The following is an 18,768-nucleotide window of genomic DNA, read 5'->3' as shown; positions in this document are numbered from 1 at the left end:
CATATCCGAAGTTCGTTGTCCTTATTTCGTTTGCGTGGGTTGTCAACAGTGAATCCGTCCGTATTCGAGGCTTGTTGGTGCTTCGAAACTTAAGGTATTTTTTACGTGGCCAGGAAGTCACCCCGACAGCACAATCCCCAACCTGGAGGGCCAGATCCTTAGTATAACTCCAAGGAAGGGGAGCCGGATAAACCGCTCCTTACAGGCCTGGGCTCCGAATATGTCGAAAAAGCCCTATAAGGTGTTCACTTAGTAGTTCAACCTTACTGGAACTGTAGACCCCACCGTTGGTTTGTATGTGCTTGTATGTGTTCAAGGCCAACTCACGAAGGAGAATTCTTTATGTTGTGGTGTGAGACGAGTTTTTGTGGAAATATAGAGTTGATTGCATCGGAATCTCTGCACAATTTCAGCAGATCTTGCGATTCGTTGACGTACATGGGTACAACACAATACGGCCAAAATAAAAAGGAATAAAGTTATAAAAAGAAGGTGTGCCCTTTATTTGTATTTACTGCACTTTCATGCTGTTCAAATACGATTTCTTGACGAATGCCATAATCGCCAAGAAAACGAGACAAAGTCCCTTGGTTCAGATTGAGCTCCAGCTCCTCTTCAATTCCATACAAATCAAGAAGTCAGCTGATGTCGATGTTGTATCTAACGTTGTGCATAAGACATTTACCCATGGAGGTAACTGACATTTATACCACACTCTTCAAAAATGCACTGAATAATGCATATTATCAAGTGTATAGTACGAGTATTTGGTCGATAAGTCTTCCGAGCATCAGCAAAATGTTTTAGAATATCAATAGGGCTCTGACTAAGTGGGGTGTGGACAACAAAATTCATGCTGCGTGTAACCCATTCAAAGGTGCTGTTTTAGTTGATTTTGAAAAGGCCTTCGACACCGTATGGTTAGAGGGCCTTTATCTAAAAGTGAGCAGACTTAACATAAGCAAACCATTGTTGTATATGCACTATGATATGCTTAGCGGTAGAAAGTTTGTTGTCAAAAGTGGCAATGTAACTTCAACCACAAAATTCCAAATTAAAAAATATTCTTTAACAGGGAGTGGTGAATTCGCCGAATCTCTTCAGCATTTAAAAGACTGAGGTTATTGGAATTCTCTTGCAGAGTGTTTTCGACAAGATTCAGAGGTATTGCTACGACTGGTAACTAAAAATAAACGCCTAAATTTGGAGACAATTCTTTTTCGGACTCGGTTGGCTAGGACCACGACCGATACGTGCAAGAATTGGCTCAAGATGGTCAGTTCTTATTTCAATGAGCTTCTATACAAAGGAGCTCGCATTGCCAGTATTGAAAATGTCGTGATAAAACTTGTCGCATTACGCGAGTTATGTCGTTAGCCAACAATTTAATCTTCGAGGTATTTTTGAAAGGGTACGCTTGAGCGGCTTCATTCTACCAGATGCATTCCTCTTTTTAGATAGATGCAGTCTGATAGAGCATAGATTGACAGTTCTGCTAATATAACACGTCAGACGAAAATCCGTGGATATACGACCCCTTCACAATCATGGCACAATCCGAACGGAGAACCATGTTTTGGTGAGTTTAGTGAATAGTCGTGATGTTTTGCCTTGGCCGGCTAAAATTCCAGTTTTATAGTTTTAGGGTTTATTTTCAAGTGGATAAGTCACGGTGGCACACAAAAAAAGAACTATACAAAAAAAATATAAAACAAACATTATAATTTTTATTAAATTTTCTAATAATGTAAAAACTTAATTAGTATTAAGTATTATATCTTAAAACTGTAGCTCGTCTCCATCACTGACAACATCACTAGGCCCTAGTTCTCAATTGACTGTTGCGCCACCTGGTTTATTTATTTTTAAACTATCATAAACGGCAGATCTTTTCTTAAAAAACTACCGAATAGGTGAATCTGTGAACTTGTTAATATAGGGTCAAAGGGAGTAATTGTAAACGATTTTGCATTTTTGATTTTGTTTTCACTTGTAATGTTTGTAACAGCTTAAGTATGCAATGTCGAAAATTTTTGTTTATGCTACTTAAGTTTGGATTGTATTGTCCATTAAAGAGTAGTAATCTTAATGGCGTTTGTTTATTAGTTTTCATAAAATTTTATGTTTACATTTATCCCCCTCATTTTTTAAGTAAACGAGAAAAATGTGGTAAATGAAAACAAAGAACTCGGTATCTAAAGCATGTAGAACAAAAACTTTTGGTATAAAAATGAACAAAATGAAACCTTAATCATATAATGAAAAAAAGAAATCAAAATAACGTTGTTTACATTCACCCCAATAAAAATTCTTACAGAAGAAATTCAAAGGCAAAAATGTTAAATGGAGTTTTATTTTAAAATAAATAAATAATTATGATAAATAAGTTTTACATTTCGAAAATTGGAACTTTTCTATTAAACTCCACAATTGTTATTCCTTCAATAACAGTTGCTTTTGGCTCTGGCAACAATCCAAAAATTTCGTTCAGATTAACAAAACTTATATCGCTTTCGACAACTTGAAACATTGTTTTTGATGAATTCATGCTTGTTTGCTTTAAGCGTGACACTGGCTTCAATTTCATTTTTCTTCTTGCAAAACTTTGGAAGCCAAACAAACGTATTTATACACAGAAGCAAGCCGTTTGCTACCCTTGAATTTGACAACGACATACATTCCTTGTTTTAGGTTGTTGTCAATGTCCAACAATTCTATGTCCTCGTCTTCTTCGCCTTCATTCCACGCTGATTCAATACTTTGAATCGATAAATCGTCTTCATCTGATTATGAGTCCTCAATATTGGTTTTCTTGGGCTTAAGTTTTTTTGGTTTTGAACGTTTTACTTTTTCCTGTAAAAATGGTTTTCCTTTTTTAGGTCGCTTTTTTGAAAAGTTTTCAGCCTTCAGGTCATCAGCTTCCTTTAAACGGCTTAACACTTCGTTTGTTGTTAGTACTTCTCCGTATTTCATCTGCTTTAAGCGTGACACTGGCTTCTTTTTATTACCACCCTTAAAAACAATAAGCGGTGGTAGCTTATCTCCACTAGCAGACACGCATGCCAAGACTGATGTTGAATCTCTTCCAGAACCCCCAGAAACCTGGCTTAAGGACACATCTTTTTCTCCGATGGCTCTGAGACGACTTGGATCACTTCCAAACCCACTTTCATCTGCATTTAAAACAAAACCTGCCTTATCGGGACTTAGTAAATTGAACTCATCATAAACTTTTTTTAATTTCGTATAGAAATCGAATATAATTTCAGCTTTTCGAGCATCTTGGCGTGCTTTTTGTAAATGCTCCGGTTTTTTTAGAGAAAGGTTTGGATGCCGTGACATGAAACTCCGGTACCAGTCGTCTCCTGGCCTACCATTATGGAAAGGGGTAACCATGTTTTCTGCCCTTATATAGGTACCTACTAGATCAAGGAATCTTATTGCAAGGGTAACTAGCACGAGATCTTGAAATAAGGCACCTAGCTATAGTGTCCTCCGCGTTTGACGAAAGTGCAGGTTTTCTGCCTCTGAATATAATGGCAGTAGGATTTTCCCTTCCACCGATGCGATTATAAATAACCGAAATAGGGACACCGTACACTTCTGCTGCTTGTCGATAATATGTTTTGTTTTTGTTGCACACATCTTCAACAGCATGGAGGATATCTTCTGACGTGTATGATGGAGCTGTAGTTTTTCGTTGATATGTACGTGGCATCTTTTGATATAAAATATTGTTAAATCAACACCAAAGCCATTGAAAATGGATATTTACAATTACCCCAAATTGTTCACTTTTACCCCATTTCGGAGTTTACATTTACCCATGACAGGAAAATAATGGGGTAATTGTAAACAGCCAATAACTTTTAAATTTTGTTATGCAGACAAATAAAAACATATAGCATGCATCTATACTTATATTTCACTTTCTTAAATATAAAATTTAGCTTACTTTGATCGCTTCTGTTTGTTTTGGAACAATTTTAATTACCACTGAAAAATTTAAAAGCACGGAAAAACGAATGACTCACGGCAACGAACAAAACATAAATAACCCTTTAAAAGACAACGCCTTCCTCGCGTCAATATGATTTAAATAAAATATATTTTCAATTACCCCAGTTCACAATTACCCCCCTTGACCGTAATCAAATTTTAATTTATTATTTTGTAATCAGAATAGAACTGAGACTGAGTCAATTGAGATTCGCATAAAAGTGTGTTACAAATTTGATCCATATTTGCTTACATGATGCATAATTCGTTAAGAAAACAGAAGCAGCAAGCATGAAGACCAACAAAATATTGCTACATCAAATATGGAACTAGAATGTTAATAATCTATTATGGGTAAGAGGCTAAAATATTTTATCCATGTTTTCTTAAACCAAGGTAAGATTCTTACATTTAGGGAAAGTTATGATAGCCTGCATTTTGAAAAAAATCAATTCTTTTTGTTGTCTAAAAAGTTTCTTTTAAGAAATAGGGTTACATTCTTTACTTCACTTTCCCATAATATGGATTCTCAACAGCATTTTAGGGAGACTTTGTTTCCTGGGCAGTTGCTTCTTCTAAATTGTATCTTTTTCCAACAATATCCATACTTTTTTGAAAAGTTCTTTCGGTAAGTTCCTTGAAGTCTTGTTAAGCAAGCCAATGTGATGAAAACAATTATTCACACATATTTTTCCTTCCATAACACAAATGCATCTAAAAAAAAAAAAAACTCCAACTACAACTGGCAGTTTCCTAACTTCTTTGCAACTTTAAACAACAAGACAGAAAAGAAAAAACAACTGCTGACCCTATAAATCTCCAATCCCATTCCAATCGATCGTTGCATCCGATAAGATATGCTTCTTTTCTTTTTTTTGAGGAATTCTTTCGTAAATTCTTCCTTTGCTTCGGCCTTTTTCTGCTTTTTGGTTTTGTCCTTTGGTTAGGGCCGGCAATATTTCGTCATTGGACTCCGGAAATTTTTCACATCATGTTCAACTCTCAATAATCTTGATAACGAAACCCAAACTTTTAATGCTAAATCATTTCGTTGCGCATCCCAAATGCATCACATTCTCTAATTTACGATGCGATAATTAAATTTATTACATAATTTGATTTGCGACATTTGTTTCTTCGTGTGACAATATTTTTCAACAGTTAAAATCCAAATACATGTTAGAGTATAGAATTTGGCATCAAAGGCGCAAAACACAAGAACTCTCGCAGCAGGAATCTTGCGCTGCTTCACCGCTGTTGCATTTACGTACGAAAGGAACTTGAACGTGTGCTGGCGATTTTTTGAAAATACCTGTTCACACTGTTCCTTGCAGGAGATACATGAAGATCACCCCGACGCGGACGCACGATCAGAGGCTACTGTAGCAACTCTTGCTTTTCGAATTGTTGGTGTTTTGTGTTTGTTTGTTTTGGTTTTGTATTTTGTATCGTTTATTTATTTGTCTTTTAGTTTTATTGGCACCATGAGGATTTCATAATTGATTGGGAGCCATGTCCTTTGTTTGAAAATCGTTGGTGGTGGCATACAGCAGGAATTGCCAAATATTGCACAATGTTCGTTTTAAGATCTGATTTAACTTAGAGATAAAATGCATCGCCTGAATTTGAAGATTTAAAGAGGTGGTGCGGTGACAGCTCGGGACAAGGTGATTAGTTTTTTTTTTAACATTTAGGGGTTATTAAATGAATAAAGAGCTAACGATTGCGGGTTTGATTTCTTTGGAATGATTATTCTAACTCTGTTTGGTTGAGCGATTGAGGGAGAGAATTCTAGGAAAACATGATAGCTACTGTGGTTGGGTTTTAGAACTTAAAGATTCATTAATACTAGGAAAGGACTTAGATTCTTTTTTAATTTATTTTTCAATTTTTTAACTTTTGGTTTTCTTCTTAATCATGTAAACAAAACAGTTTTGTATAATTTGAGAGACAAAAATAAAAAATAAAAGTAAATGCTTATGTATTTCATAGATACAATGAGAAACCTTATTTGTTTTCATCAAAACAGATTATCCTCGATTCTCAGTGACTAAAAAAGATTATGGAGTTTCTTCGATCGTTCAAAAGTCAAGTGGTTTCTAGACATGGAATGAACATACGACCAACTTAAAAAATCTCTTTCAATTTAAGCAAAAGATTCGGAAATAACAAAAAACTGTTTTGCCAAATTTTGAAAGATTTGGATGTATTAGAATCCTTTATTCCAAAAAACAATTGGTTTTTAAATATCTTTTTTATAAAGAACCTTAAAAAAGGTTTTTTTTTTATTTAAAGAGTCCTAATCTTTAATTCCATCACTATTCAAATGCTTAAACAAAAAGAGGCTGTGACGGGAACCACCCTGAGAACTTTCCATCCCGTCTGTCGATTTTTCTTGCTTAAAAGTTTGTATGTTTTCGTGTTGGGTTAAAAAAGTTGTCAGTTAAATTATTCTTAAAAATTTTAAAATTACCAACAATATTTTTCATATAAAGAAATAATTTAGTTTGAAAATCTAGTTTTCTTAAATATATTTTTAGTCGAAAACAAATTTGTTTAGGATGAATGAAAATAATTTGAAAGATACCAAAAACCAACAACCAAGATTTAATTTTTTTTATATAAAAAACGGACTGTTGGATTAAAACAAAAACTACTGAATATCGAAAACATTATTTTTTGTAAAATAATAAAATGTTTGAAACAATATTTTTAATTTTTGAAAAACTTTTTGAGTCAAAAGTAAATTTTTACCAAGTTTTAACATTTTTTTTTGACAACAATATTTTTTAAAAGATAAAAGTAGTTTAAAGCCAATATCTCAATGTTTGGAAAAGATATTTGAGTCGAAAATTAATTTTTAAGAACTTTTGTTCATCTTTTGTTGAGGTTTTTATTTTTTGTAAAAAAAACTGTCAATTTGATTTTTTCAAAATTTTAACGAATGTAAAAAACTATATTTCTTATAAGATTAAATAAGTTTAAAACCATAATCTCAGTTTTTGAAACGATATTTGAGTCGAAATTCAATTTTTACCAACTTTGAGTAATGTATTTTTTTAGGTTTTTATTTTTTATAAGCAAAATTCTTTCTTTAGTTTTCTAAACTTTTTTGATATTACGTTATTAATATTAAACAAAAAATAACTTACTAAATATTTTAAAAGTTGGTAAAATTGCTGTGCAAAACATTTGCAATTTATATCTCACAACCAAATTTCAAACTATTTTCTCACTTCAAGGCAAGGACATGTTAATATTTAATTGAGTACATTTTGACCTTTGTTTGGGATCCTTGTCGTGTTAAAACGTCCATTTCCCAATGGGATAAAGCAGCGCGGTGTTACAAAAGGTGTCTACACAGTCTTCAGACATTATGTATTATGCTCTCCACTTGTCGAATTGGCTCGATTCCTTGGCCAGAGAAGCAGCTCAAGACCAAAATTGAACCACCTCCATGTTTGACCGTCACTACTAAAGTATTTTGGTAATAGCCTCCTCACCTCTTGGCTTCTTGACATGTTGTTTTCTACCCGACCCGTGCATATTGAACTTTGATTCTTCAGAAAAGAAGACCGTTTCCAAACTTTGGGGACTTCAATTGAGATGAGTTTTTGAAAAAGCCAAACGGGCTTTGACGTTTTTTTTTTGTAAATGGCTCTTTTGCTATTTGAAAACAACACAATCCGGCCTGAAGTGTAGGGCGTCTGAGCGTTGCTGGGTCAATGGGTAGGTTAGGTTAGGTTATAGTGGCTGTCCAAGATTGGAACGAACACGCCACATGAATCTTGAGGCTTCCTTCTAAGCTCAATGGAACCAGCTTGAGTCCCTTACGAAACGTGAGAGGCTGATTATACCGATATGATTTAGATCGTTTAGATCGTCAAAGAAGAATTCTCCTCGGTAATTCTTGCGTTTTCGAGGTAGAGCAGGGCATGTTCAGAGAAGATGAAGAACCGTTTCTTATTCTTCCTCGTCCATACAGCTTCTGCAAAAGTCATTTGAGAATACGCCTAGTCTCGTGGCGTGCTTTCCTATTAGACAGTGTCCGGTTATGACACCTATTATCGAGCTTAGTTTACAAGTAGCGATTGGTATCGCAGTACCTGCCAAACGTGGTAGGATGGGCTGTACTGTACCGTTCCTGGCGAGTTCATCTGCCTTAGAGTTACCTGGAATGTCTCTATGACCCGGCACCCAGCAAAGATGAATATTAAACTGTTGCGCCATCTCCATTAGAGATGATCGACAGTTATGGACTGTTATAGAGTTTGTAGAGACAGAGTCCAGAGAAATCTGGAAGTTTCTGTCGAATTGTAGTTGAGGGATGGTGTAGTCTGTGTGCTTTGGAATTGATTCTAATTACCTTAGAATTACGGAGTGGCCAATGTTGTTGTTAGTCCACTGCGACGAAGCATTGAGGCGAATAGCAGAGCTTGCAGCTATTTGTTTGCTAAATATGTCAAGAAGTGTAAGGTAGAACAAGGTATCCAGTGCCGCAGACGGGGTCGTGCGAAGCGATCCGCTTATACATAGGCAGGCTGAACGTTGAACTTTATTTAACTTATCTCTGTTATACCTTTCTCTAAAGCAGTCCACCATACTGCCACACCGTGCGTTAAAATCGGTCTGATTTACACATCGGTAATGCCAATAGCCAATGCGTGATTCTGGGCTGTAAACCAAATTTATTACCAATAGCTTTCTTGCAAGAAAAGAGAGCTACAGTAGCTTTTTTGACTCTTTCCTGTACGTTGCGTTTCCAATTTAGTTTTTTGTCTAAGACAAGGCCCAGGTATTTAGCCTCGGCTGAGAATTTTAATTGGATTCCTTTAATATAAGGAGAGTTGACAAATGGAATTTTGTATCTCCTCGAAAATAAGACGAGATGGGTTTTGTGTGGGTAAGCACCCAGTCCATACCGATTAGCCCAAAGTATTAGTCTGTCCAAGGCATTTTGTAAGAGTTCTTTTAGGTTGTTAGGATGCTTTCCTGAAACTGCTATAGCAACGTCGTCCACATAGGCTATCACTCTGAAACCCTAAGCATCCAGACTAGTTAGGATTTAATTCACCACTAGGTTCCAGAGGAGAGGGGATAGAACACCACCTTGCGGTTTCCCTCTACTAACGAATCGTCTACTAGAAGAGTTTCCCAGTTTTGAGTTAATTATTCTGCTAGTAAGCATTAAATGAATTAACTCCCGAAGCGACTGCAGATGTGTTCACGTTGTTAAAGGCACCTTCGATGTCAAGGAAAGCAACCATAGTGAACTCTTTATGAAGGAGGGAATATTCGATGGTGCGTACTACAGTGTGTAACGCTGTTTTCACCGATTTACCTTTACAGTAGGCATGTTGAGACGAAGACAGAAGTCTTGTATCGATACGTGCCCTTAAATGAGGGTAAAATGGATAAAAATATGATGCTGAATATCATGAAGGAAACGATGCTGCCTTATGCGGACGAGAACATGCCTCTTAAATTTGTTCTACAGCAGGACAACGACCCTAATTACACATCCAAATCATCTCAAAAGTATTTAACCGACCAAAACATCAGCGTATTGGAGTTTCCATCCCAATTGCCTGACTTAAATCACATAGAACATTTTGGGGGAGATTTAAAATGCGAGGCTAGGAAACATTTAACAAAAAATAAAGCCGAACTGTGGAGGATGGTTCAACAGGAGGTGTACAATATTTCAATTGACAGATGCCGCCCATTATTGACTCAATATTTAACAGATGTCACACTGTAATTAAAGCTAAGGGCCAGAATAGCTTTGCTTTCCTATTTTGCATTTATGAATTTAAAATAATTGAGGTTATAATATTACTGTAAATAATGAGTAATTTTAGTTCGAAATAAAAAAAAAATAAGAAAATGAAGACCAAATTTGAAAAAAAAAGTCTTTTTAAGTCAATAAAAAATTGAATTTTTAAAACACTGTTTGGTGTGTCTATTTTAATGTCAATATTTGTATATACGAATGTTCCTTTTTTTAAGCGATGATAGTTGCAAATGTTTTGCACAGCACTGTTTACTATACATATTGGCCTTTTCTAATAAAACTGAGCACAGACTGAAATCATTTTTGAGTCAATACCTCCATTTATTGAGGAGATATCGAGAATTGAACATCAATTTTTACTTTTTGTAGATTTAGTTAATATTTTTATAAACATTTTTTATAACATGAAGTTAGTATAAAGCAAATATCTTTAATGTTTAAAAAGATATTAAAGTCGAAATCAATGTTTATCAACTTTTAGTGGTGTTTTTATTGTTTCTTAAAAAACTGTCGATTCGATTTTTTTCAAATTTTACCAGATGTCAAAACCGTTGTTCTTGGTTGTTTTAAATTATTGTGGAGATACAATTGTTTTTTGTGCGTAAAATACTTGAGATGACATTTATTTTATTTCCCGTTTTTTGATTTATAAAAAAAAAATAGTTTGTTAGACTCTCACGAATTTTATTTACCAAGATAAAACATTTGTCGTTGTTGGAACATTATTATATTAATTTGTTATTAAACTTTATTGTTTGGTTATAAAATAAATTTTTCAAAAATTAACTCATGACCATAAATACCTACACATAAATAATTAAACTTCTTTATACTCATAGACTCTATAAATTCAATCACATTATGTTCTAGCGTATCATGTTTGTTTAATTAATTTTATTATTCAACAATGTGTTATCCCAATCATAATCGAATCTTATCGAAATTCTCTCGAATTTCCTCCAACAACAAAACAAAGTTATTTCCATCTTCGGACGATGCATAAGATAAGTGATTTATTCATTTGAGTCTTCACGGGAATTCCAATATTGAAGCACCTCACCTAAAAGTTCTATATCTCCCACGAAACCATAATCTTAAAGAATCTTCTTTTATGCCTATATTCAATTGTCCACCATATTCAAACCAGCAAGAGTTCGTCTTCTTCCTATCCCAACATCGATGTTTAACTGCTGATAACAGATATAACACAACAGCACACCACATATCTTATTCGACAAATAAAACCCCTTTTATTTTTCTTTATTTCATTGACCTTTGATCGTGATTCATGAACAAGATCAAATTACACCACAGAATTCCAGAATTATGTTGTGTCACTATGATGAATTAGTCATAAGACCCAATGATCACACCTACGCACATGATATCAACCAACAACAACAACAGAAAACGAAAGAAATTAAATCAAAAAGACATTCATCATTCAAGGAAACCTCACAGAAAAAAAAATCCAAAATTCTACTTAATAGTGCCATCAAAAGGATAATCATCCAAGTCCCAGGAGCCAAGAGCCATAAGAGGGAATTTGTAAGATTAAAATACAAAATGAAATTCCAAATTCTATTTTAATCGCTTTAAAGGTTTCATTACCGCACGTGGGATTCAAGGTTTCCCTATAGCGCATTGTAATGAATACCTCATACCTCACCTTATGTTGTCGTCATTCAGACGCATATACCTGAGAGGAGACGGAGATAGGCACTGAGACTGAGATTGTGAACTTTATTGTCATCCAACTCCAATTAGTGGCCACATACAGAAAAGTCTATTAATCTTCATACATTGTGTAGGGATTCCGTCCGTATCATAGGGACAGGGAGGTTTAAAAAGGCGCTTAAACTGGAATTGGTATTGTGTTGTCCTTAAAATACAACTAAGTAGGTAACTGGATAAATATGCCTTTCTCTGACAATGACTATTTATAGTCGAGACCTATCAATATAGTGTCAGCCCCGATCGATGATAAACCGCTTATGTTTATCATATCAACTTATCTGAAGCTTAATTTACATTGTTGCAATTTAAATAGACCAAGAATTTTGTTGTAAAGTAAAAAATAATCGATTCTGTCTATCATTATCGTTGTCGTGATTAAACCGTCAGCACTTGAATTATGTTAAATACATGTCGTTGGGTTTTTGTAGTTATATAGGGATTTTAAAACTTATTTTATATCATTATAACAAGGACATCCCAATCTTCTAAGGCTTATTGTCTCCGTCAAGGTTTGGCTGCCTTGAGATGCAACTTCGAACAATTGAACTTATATGACATTGGTCGACAAGGTTTTCTTACAGGCATTAAAATTGCACTTTTCCAATAGGTTCCAATGGTGGCCTTAATTCAAATCAGACTTCTAAATTATTGCATCACATCAGGTTTTTGAGATAACACTTTTTAAAATTCGAAAAAAAAACACGTGAAGTAGCTTTATTTCCATAAAATCCGTGATGGTTTTCCAAATCTACAATCCTTTTCTTCAATCTTCAGTTGATATATTTACATATATTATTTCTTATAATATTTGAAAAAAAAACTTACAAACTTTTAAAAGAAACGCTAAACATTATTGTTTAGATAGATTTCAGCAGAAAAAGGGAAAACAGTTTGGAAATAAGTTTGGTTCCTGTAAAGAATCTATACAATTCTTTTATATCAAGTTTTTGAAATATATTAAAAAATAAGGTTGAACTACTTATTGAACACCTTATAGGGCTTCTTCGACTTATTCGGAGCCCAGGCCTATAAGGAGCGGTTTTATCCGGTTTTCCATCCTTGGAGTTATACTTGGGATTTGGCCCTCCAGGTTGGGGGTTGTGCCGTCGGGGTGACTTCCTGGCCACGTAAAAGCTTTCATAGTTGCGAAGCACCAACAAGCCTCGGATACGGACGGATTTACTGTTGACAACCAACGCAAACGAATAAACGACAACGAACTTCGGATATGCACGTGGAATGTTAGGTCCCTTAACAGACCACGTGCGGCCGAAGATTAGCGGAGGCCCTAGACCGATATAAAGCAGATATCACCGCCATCCAGGAAATGCGATGGGATGGGCCGGACAAAAATAGGATAAAAACTGCGATATTTACTATGGTGACTGCTACCACGAAAACCAACAGCGCTTATTTGGATGCGGCTTCGTCATTGGAGCCAGACTTAGGCAAGAAGTCTTGAGCTATAGGTGCATCAATGAACGCCTCATGACCATACGCATCAAGGCTAATTAGCCTGACAACACCAAAAATATCTTCTTCGAGCTCTTAGACAAAACATATGAGCAGTGTCCTAGCTACGATATTAAAATTGTCCTGGTGATTTTAATGCCAAGCTAGGAAGGGAAGAAATCTTTGGTGGCATAATCGGGAACAGCCTGCACGACAACACTTCCAACAACGGATTCAGGCTCATAGATTTTGCTGTGGGGTGAAACGTCATGGTAGCCAGTACGCGTTTTCCACACCTCAATATCCACAAAGGAACTTGGACTTCTCCAGATCAATCTACCGTCAACCAGATTGACCATATTGCGATCGACGCCAGCCACGCTTCCAGCATTATGGATGTACGAACTTTCCGAGGAGCTAACATCGACTCGGACCACTACCTCGTTGTAGCCAAGGTAGCACTTCGGGTTTCCAGACCCAAGGCAAAACAGGGAGGTGCTGGGAGAAGGTTCAACGTCGAATGGCTACAATCGCAAGAGATCGCTAAATCCTTTTCCGACCGAGTTACAAGTAACCTCTCTCGAAGTTCTATGCCGCCAACACAATGTATCGAAAACCAGTGGCAACATTTCCAAGATGCAATCAGAGAATTCGCCTGTGATGTGCTGAATATCAAGCAGCCACCAACAAGGAACCCCTGGTTTGATGAGGAATGTCGGCAGTCAAATGCAGCCAAACAACAGGAACGCAAAGTGGCGCTGCATAAAAGGACGAGAGCTGCTCATGATCTCTATGAACAGAAGAGACGAGAGTGACACCGACCCTCTAAACTGCACCAACTATAGAGGAATCAGTCTTATTAACAACAAATCATGTCTGCCGTAATATTTGAATGTCTAAAGCCCATCGTCAACAACCTGATAAGTTCTTATCAGTGTGGTTTTAGACCAGGAAAGTCCACAGTCGATCAAATATTCACATTACGACAGATCCTGAAAAAAACCCAAGAACACCAAATCGACACCCACCATCTTTTCATTGATTTCAAGGCCGCATATGACAGCATCTACAGGGACGAGCTGTATAGAGCCATGTCTAGTTTTGGCATCCCTGCCAAACTCCTCCGTTTGTGCAGGATGACCATGGAGAATTCACGCTGCTCCATAAAGGTTGGAAACAACTTAACAGAACCTTTCGATGTCAAAAATGATTTTAGACAAGTTTATGCGCTGTCATGTGATTTTTTTAACATCGTGCTTGAAAGAATAGTGCAGAGCCCACACGTCAACACTAGAGGTAGAGGCACTATCTTCCAAAAGTCTGTCCAATTACTAGCATAAGCTGATGACATTGACATTGACGGAAGAACTCAGCGTGATGTCAATGGGGCTTTTGTGAGTATTGAGGCAGAGGCGGCAAAAATGGGTTAAACGGTTAATGAGGGCAAAACAAAGTACATGCTGTCGTCAAGAAAGGACATACAATCCTGACATCTTGGTCGAAACGTCACCATTGACAGACGTAACATTGAGGTATGCAAGGACTTCGTCTACCTAGGCTCTGCTGTTAACGCACAAAACGACACCAGTGCTTAGATCAAACGAAGAATAACTCTTGCTAACCGCTGTTTCTTTGGTCTAAGAAAGCAATTGAGTGGAAAAGTCTTCTCTCGAAAGACCAAATTTCGCTATATAAGACCCTTATCATCCCCTTGGGTCGTTTCGAGAGAAAAGTTCTTCGTGTGATCTACGGTGCCGTATGCATCGAAGGGGAGTACGGGCTGTACAACGACGTAGACTTAGCCAAAAGGATAAAAGTCCAACGACTAAGATGCCTGGGTCACGTAGAGCGCATGGAAACCAATGCTCCAGCCCGGAAAGTCTTCGAATCCACACGCACAGGACAGCGCAGTACAGGAAGACCGCGGATCAGGTGGCGCGCACAAGTGGAAGGTGACCTCACCCAACTTGGAGCGCGAAACTGGAGACATCTAGCTAGGGACCGAGCTGGCTGGAGACGCTTGTTGGTTGTTCACTCACTAGTGGTCCTATTGCTACGAAAGCCATACTGCTGCTCTGGAAGCTTCCGTCCTTGGAGATATTTATTAAACTGATAATTATTCAGCGTTTCCATGACCTTGTTAGGAAAAGACGTGAGTGCAATCGGACGATAGTTAGAGGCTGTTTTCAATCCACTTGGAAAGAGAACTATAGAATAATGGTAAGAAACAAGTCTACTGTTTTGGAGAATTGGCCTGCAACGTCAGGAATTTGAGTTGGCTCGTCAACAATACTAACATTAACAATACTAACATAACGAAAGTTGTTGGTAATTGGTACTTAAAGCTTTCATTAAATTTGACAATAATAATATATAATTGAATTTAAAATTCTTCAAAATGAACTTCTGTTTACTTATCCCTAAGTGTCGTAAATTATTCCACAGTTTACGGTCGCCGAAATTTTTATTAATTTTATAGGAATGAAACCGTTTTTAGCGAATTTCACTTCTCGAACAATATCATTTCTTTACGGGAAACTGTCTCTTGGGAGGAGTTAACAAATCTTCCAAGAGTAATTTTTGCCACGAAAGTGATTTCTTGTGTATTTCCCCTATATCCCTGAAATTACTCGCGCACAGGAATGGATGGGCTCTCTACGAGCTGTTGCAACACATAATTTATTTATTTAAACAAAAAAAAATAAAAATAGTATTAGGTATCACTTTTAAAATCCAACTATCATGTCTATTAAAATATTTTCAATTCTTTTTTTTTAATTTTAAGGAAGAAGAAAACTATGTTAAACTTACAGCTCGGGAACGAAGATTTATTAAGTTTTCTTCAGTGGAATACAATGGACAACTTTACATGACACCCTTAGATTTTCTTGATTCTGTTGTCGAACAAGAGCCTCGACGTAAGTTACAAGCTATACTAAAAAGCGATTAATATTATATTTGTATTTTGTTCGTTCTAGCCCGGTTGAAAAGGAGATCATTAACGGATAATGATATCGAAAAAATTAAGGACGCTACACCAGCTTTGAAGAAAAGTTCAGTTAATATGTTCAGGGGCCTAAGAGACAAAGGTAACATTTTGATATAATTTTAGCATATTGAAGTAATATTATAACAAAAAATCAAAGACAGCTATATGGCTTGAAAATGATATTGAACTAGTCCGTAGTTAAGCGCCATACCCAACAAACTTCTTCATCCAGCTCGGTCCCTAGGAAGATTTCTAAAGTTACGCAGTCTAAGTAGGGTGAGATTACATTCCATTTGTGTGAGAATCCTGTTCCGAAGCCCTCCGTACTGCGCTGTCCTGTCATCGTGGATTCAAAGACTTTCCGGCCGAAGCATTGGTTTCCATGCTCTTAACTAGTTTAGTCTACGTCACTGTAAAGGCTATACAGCTCTTCGTACCATCTTGGCCTCCACTCACCTTCTAATCATACGGGACCGTAGATCACACGAAGACATTTTCTCTCGAACCAACCCAAGATGTTTTCTTCCCTTTTGTCATAGTACATGGTTCTGCACCCTATAACAAAACGGGGATGATTTAGGTCTTATATAGAGACACTTTGATTGCTTTACTACTCAATTGGTTTCTTAGCCCAAAGAAACAGTGGTTAGCAACAGGAATTCTCCGTTTGTTACTTCTGTCGATGACGTCGTTTTTACTGAGTCGTTAGTGTTATAAGCCCTGTTTTTAATTACAGCGTGAACTTTGTTTTGCCCTCATTAACCGCTTAACCCATCTTTGTCGTCTCTTCATCCATACTCACAAAAGCCCCATTGATATCACGCTTTATTTTTTTCAGCCTATGCTAGTAATTGGCCAGACTTTTGAAAGACAGTGCTTCTTCTCTAAAGCCTTTTTTCAGGATCAGCCGGAAAGTGAATATGTAATTGACTGTAGACTTTCCTGGCCTGAGACCCCACTGATAAGGACTTATCAGATTGTTGACGATGGGCTTGAGGTGTTCACATATTACAGCACAGAAGATTTTGCAAGCAATGCTAAGTAAACTGAAGCCCCTATAGATGGTGCAGTTAAGAGGGTTTACTTTTTTTCAGTATAGGGAAAACAATACTAAGGTAGTGAGGTCCCATTAATGGGGAATGTTTTCTTCCGACCATATTTTTCAGATAAATTGGTACATGCTGCTAACCAAATTTTCTGAAGCTGCTTTGAAGAGCTCGGCATTTAACCTTTTGCGGGAAGACGTTGGCTTTTGTCGTCTATATTGAATGGATCATATTGCCGGCGAAATTCGGTTCGTCGTCGCCGTTATACAGTCTGCAGAATTGATCCTTCCATATCCTCTGCTTTGACTGCGGTTTTACCATGATGTTTCCACTTTAGTCTTTACAGCCTTTACTTCATATCTTTTTACCTGTTCATAGAACTTTCGAACCTCATTTCTGTTTCTTTCTTTTTTCTTCTAAGAACTCGGTGAACCTCTTCTGCTCATAGAGTTCGTGAGCAGTTCTCATGTACCTGTGCCGTTCCACTTTGCGCGCCTGTTGTTTGGCTGCGTTTGAATGCCGAAATTGATCATCAAACCAAGGGTTTCTTGTTAAAAGGCTGTTTGAAACCCAGCACGTTAAATGTGGCTTCTCTGATTGCATCTTGGTTCTTGATTGATTATTGTGTTGGCGGCAGAGAACTTCGAAGGAGGTTACTTGTGATTCAATCAGAGAAGATTTTAAAAATCTCTTGCTATTGTTGCCCTTCGACTTTGTAAAACAGCATCCCCTGTTTTGCTTTAGTGCTGCCTTTTCTAAAATGAGGTCCGAGTTGTTGTTACCTTCTTGGAAAGTTCGGGATTAATGATGCTGGAAGCGTGTCTAGCGTCGATCGAAGTATGGTCAACCTGGTTGAGACGGTAGATTGATCCGGAGAACTCCTAGTTCCTTTGTGGATTTTGTGGTTTAAAAAACGCGTACGGGCTATCAGGACGTTTCGCCCTGTAACAAAATCATTGAGCAAGTGTTAAGGGGAATGTAATCGACATTACTGGGTAGAGATCTGCACAATTTCAGAATAATTTAGTAGCCAGTGTCATTAGTCACTGTTAGATGTATTGCGGTATAAGACGAAATAAACTTGACTACTAATATTATTTTCAATGAGCAGGTTCAGGCAACATAAGGGACTTAAAAGTAAGGAAAGTTTCTAGTATCTGATTGGCCGTCGCTGTCGAAAATTGGCTTCCAATCAAGGCAACTTTGTGGGAATGTTGACTAGAAAGTTAGTCAAGAAAAATCTTTCCAACTATCAAGTCAAGTCCACTTAATTATGTAAAAATGGTAATTATTCATATTTTGATCATTCAACTGAAAGCCGAAATTTATTACTGTATTATTTAACTATTTTCTGCACAACTCCATTTGATGTTTTGTGAAAAAGAGTTTCTTGTCAATTGAAAAAGAAATAAGTATTATATCCTTACAATACAAAAAACAAATCGTGTTGGACTTGTAGATTGCCTGTGGAGTGTTTTGTAAATGAAAAACTTGTTGGTAGTTTTTTCACGGCAACACTTGACACTTGAAAAAATGTACGTTCAAAGAATGCAGTTGAGTGCAAATGAAGTCCCTTATGTTGCCTGAACCTCCCAAATTTATATTTAAATTCAAGCCCGTTCAGTTTGCTGTAGGACCAAAAACGATCTGTCTTACATATTTATACAGGAGCTGTACAATAAAAGTCACCCAGAATAATCTAGACAGATTACTTTGAACACTTTTCTGAGAAACTTTTTTCAAATGGTAAT

General features: G+C 36.7%; 1 protein-coding gene across 10 annotated transcripts in view; it reads left to right on the top strand.

The window, feature by feature from the left end:
• Positions 1–18,768, top strand: part of LOC129943338 (calcium uptake protein 3, mitochondrial) — a 63,101-nt gene that overhangs the window by 14,569 nt on the left and 29,764 nt on the right. For all 10 annotated transcript variants that reach the window (XM_056052690.1, XM_056052698.1, XM_056052692.1 and 7 more), the window contains exons 2-3: positions 15,768–15,900; positions 15,961–16,071. In XM_056052690.1, the coding sequence (XP_055908665.1) occupies positions 15,768–15,900; positions 15,961–16,071 (244 nt within the window). The remainder of the gene's footprint in view (positions 1–15,767; positions 15,901–15,960; positions 16,072–18,768) is intronic.

The sequence above is a fragment of the Eupeodes corollae genome, chromosome 1, assembly GCF_945859685.1.
Source record: "Eupeodes corollae chromosome 1, idEupCoro1.1, whole genome shotgun sequence".
Taxonomy (NCBI): Eukaryota; Metazoa; Arthropoda; class Insecta; order Diptera; family Syrphidae; genus Eupeodes; species Eupeodes corollae.
This window is presented reverse-complemented; position numbering and strand designations above follow the sequence as displayed.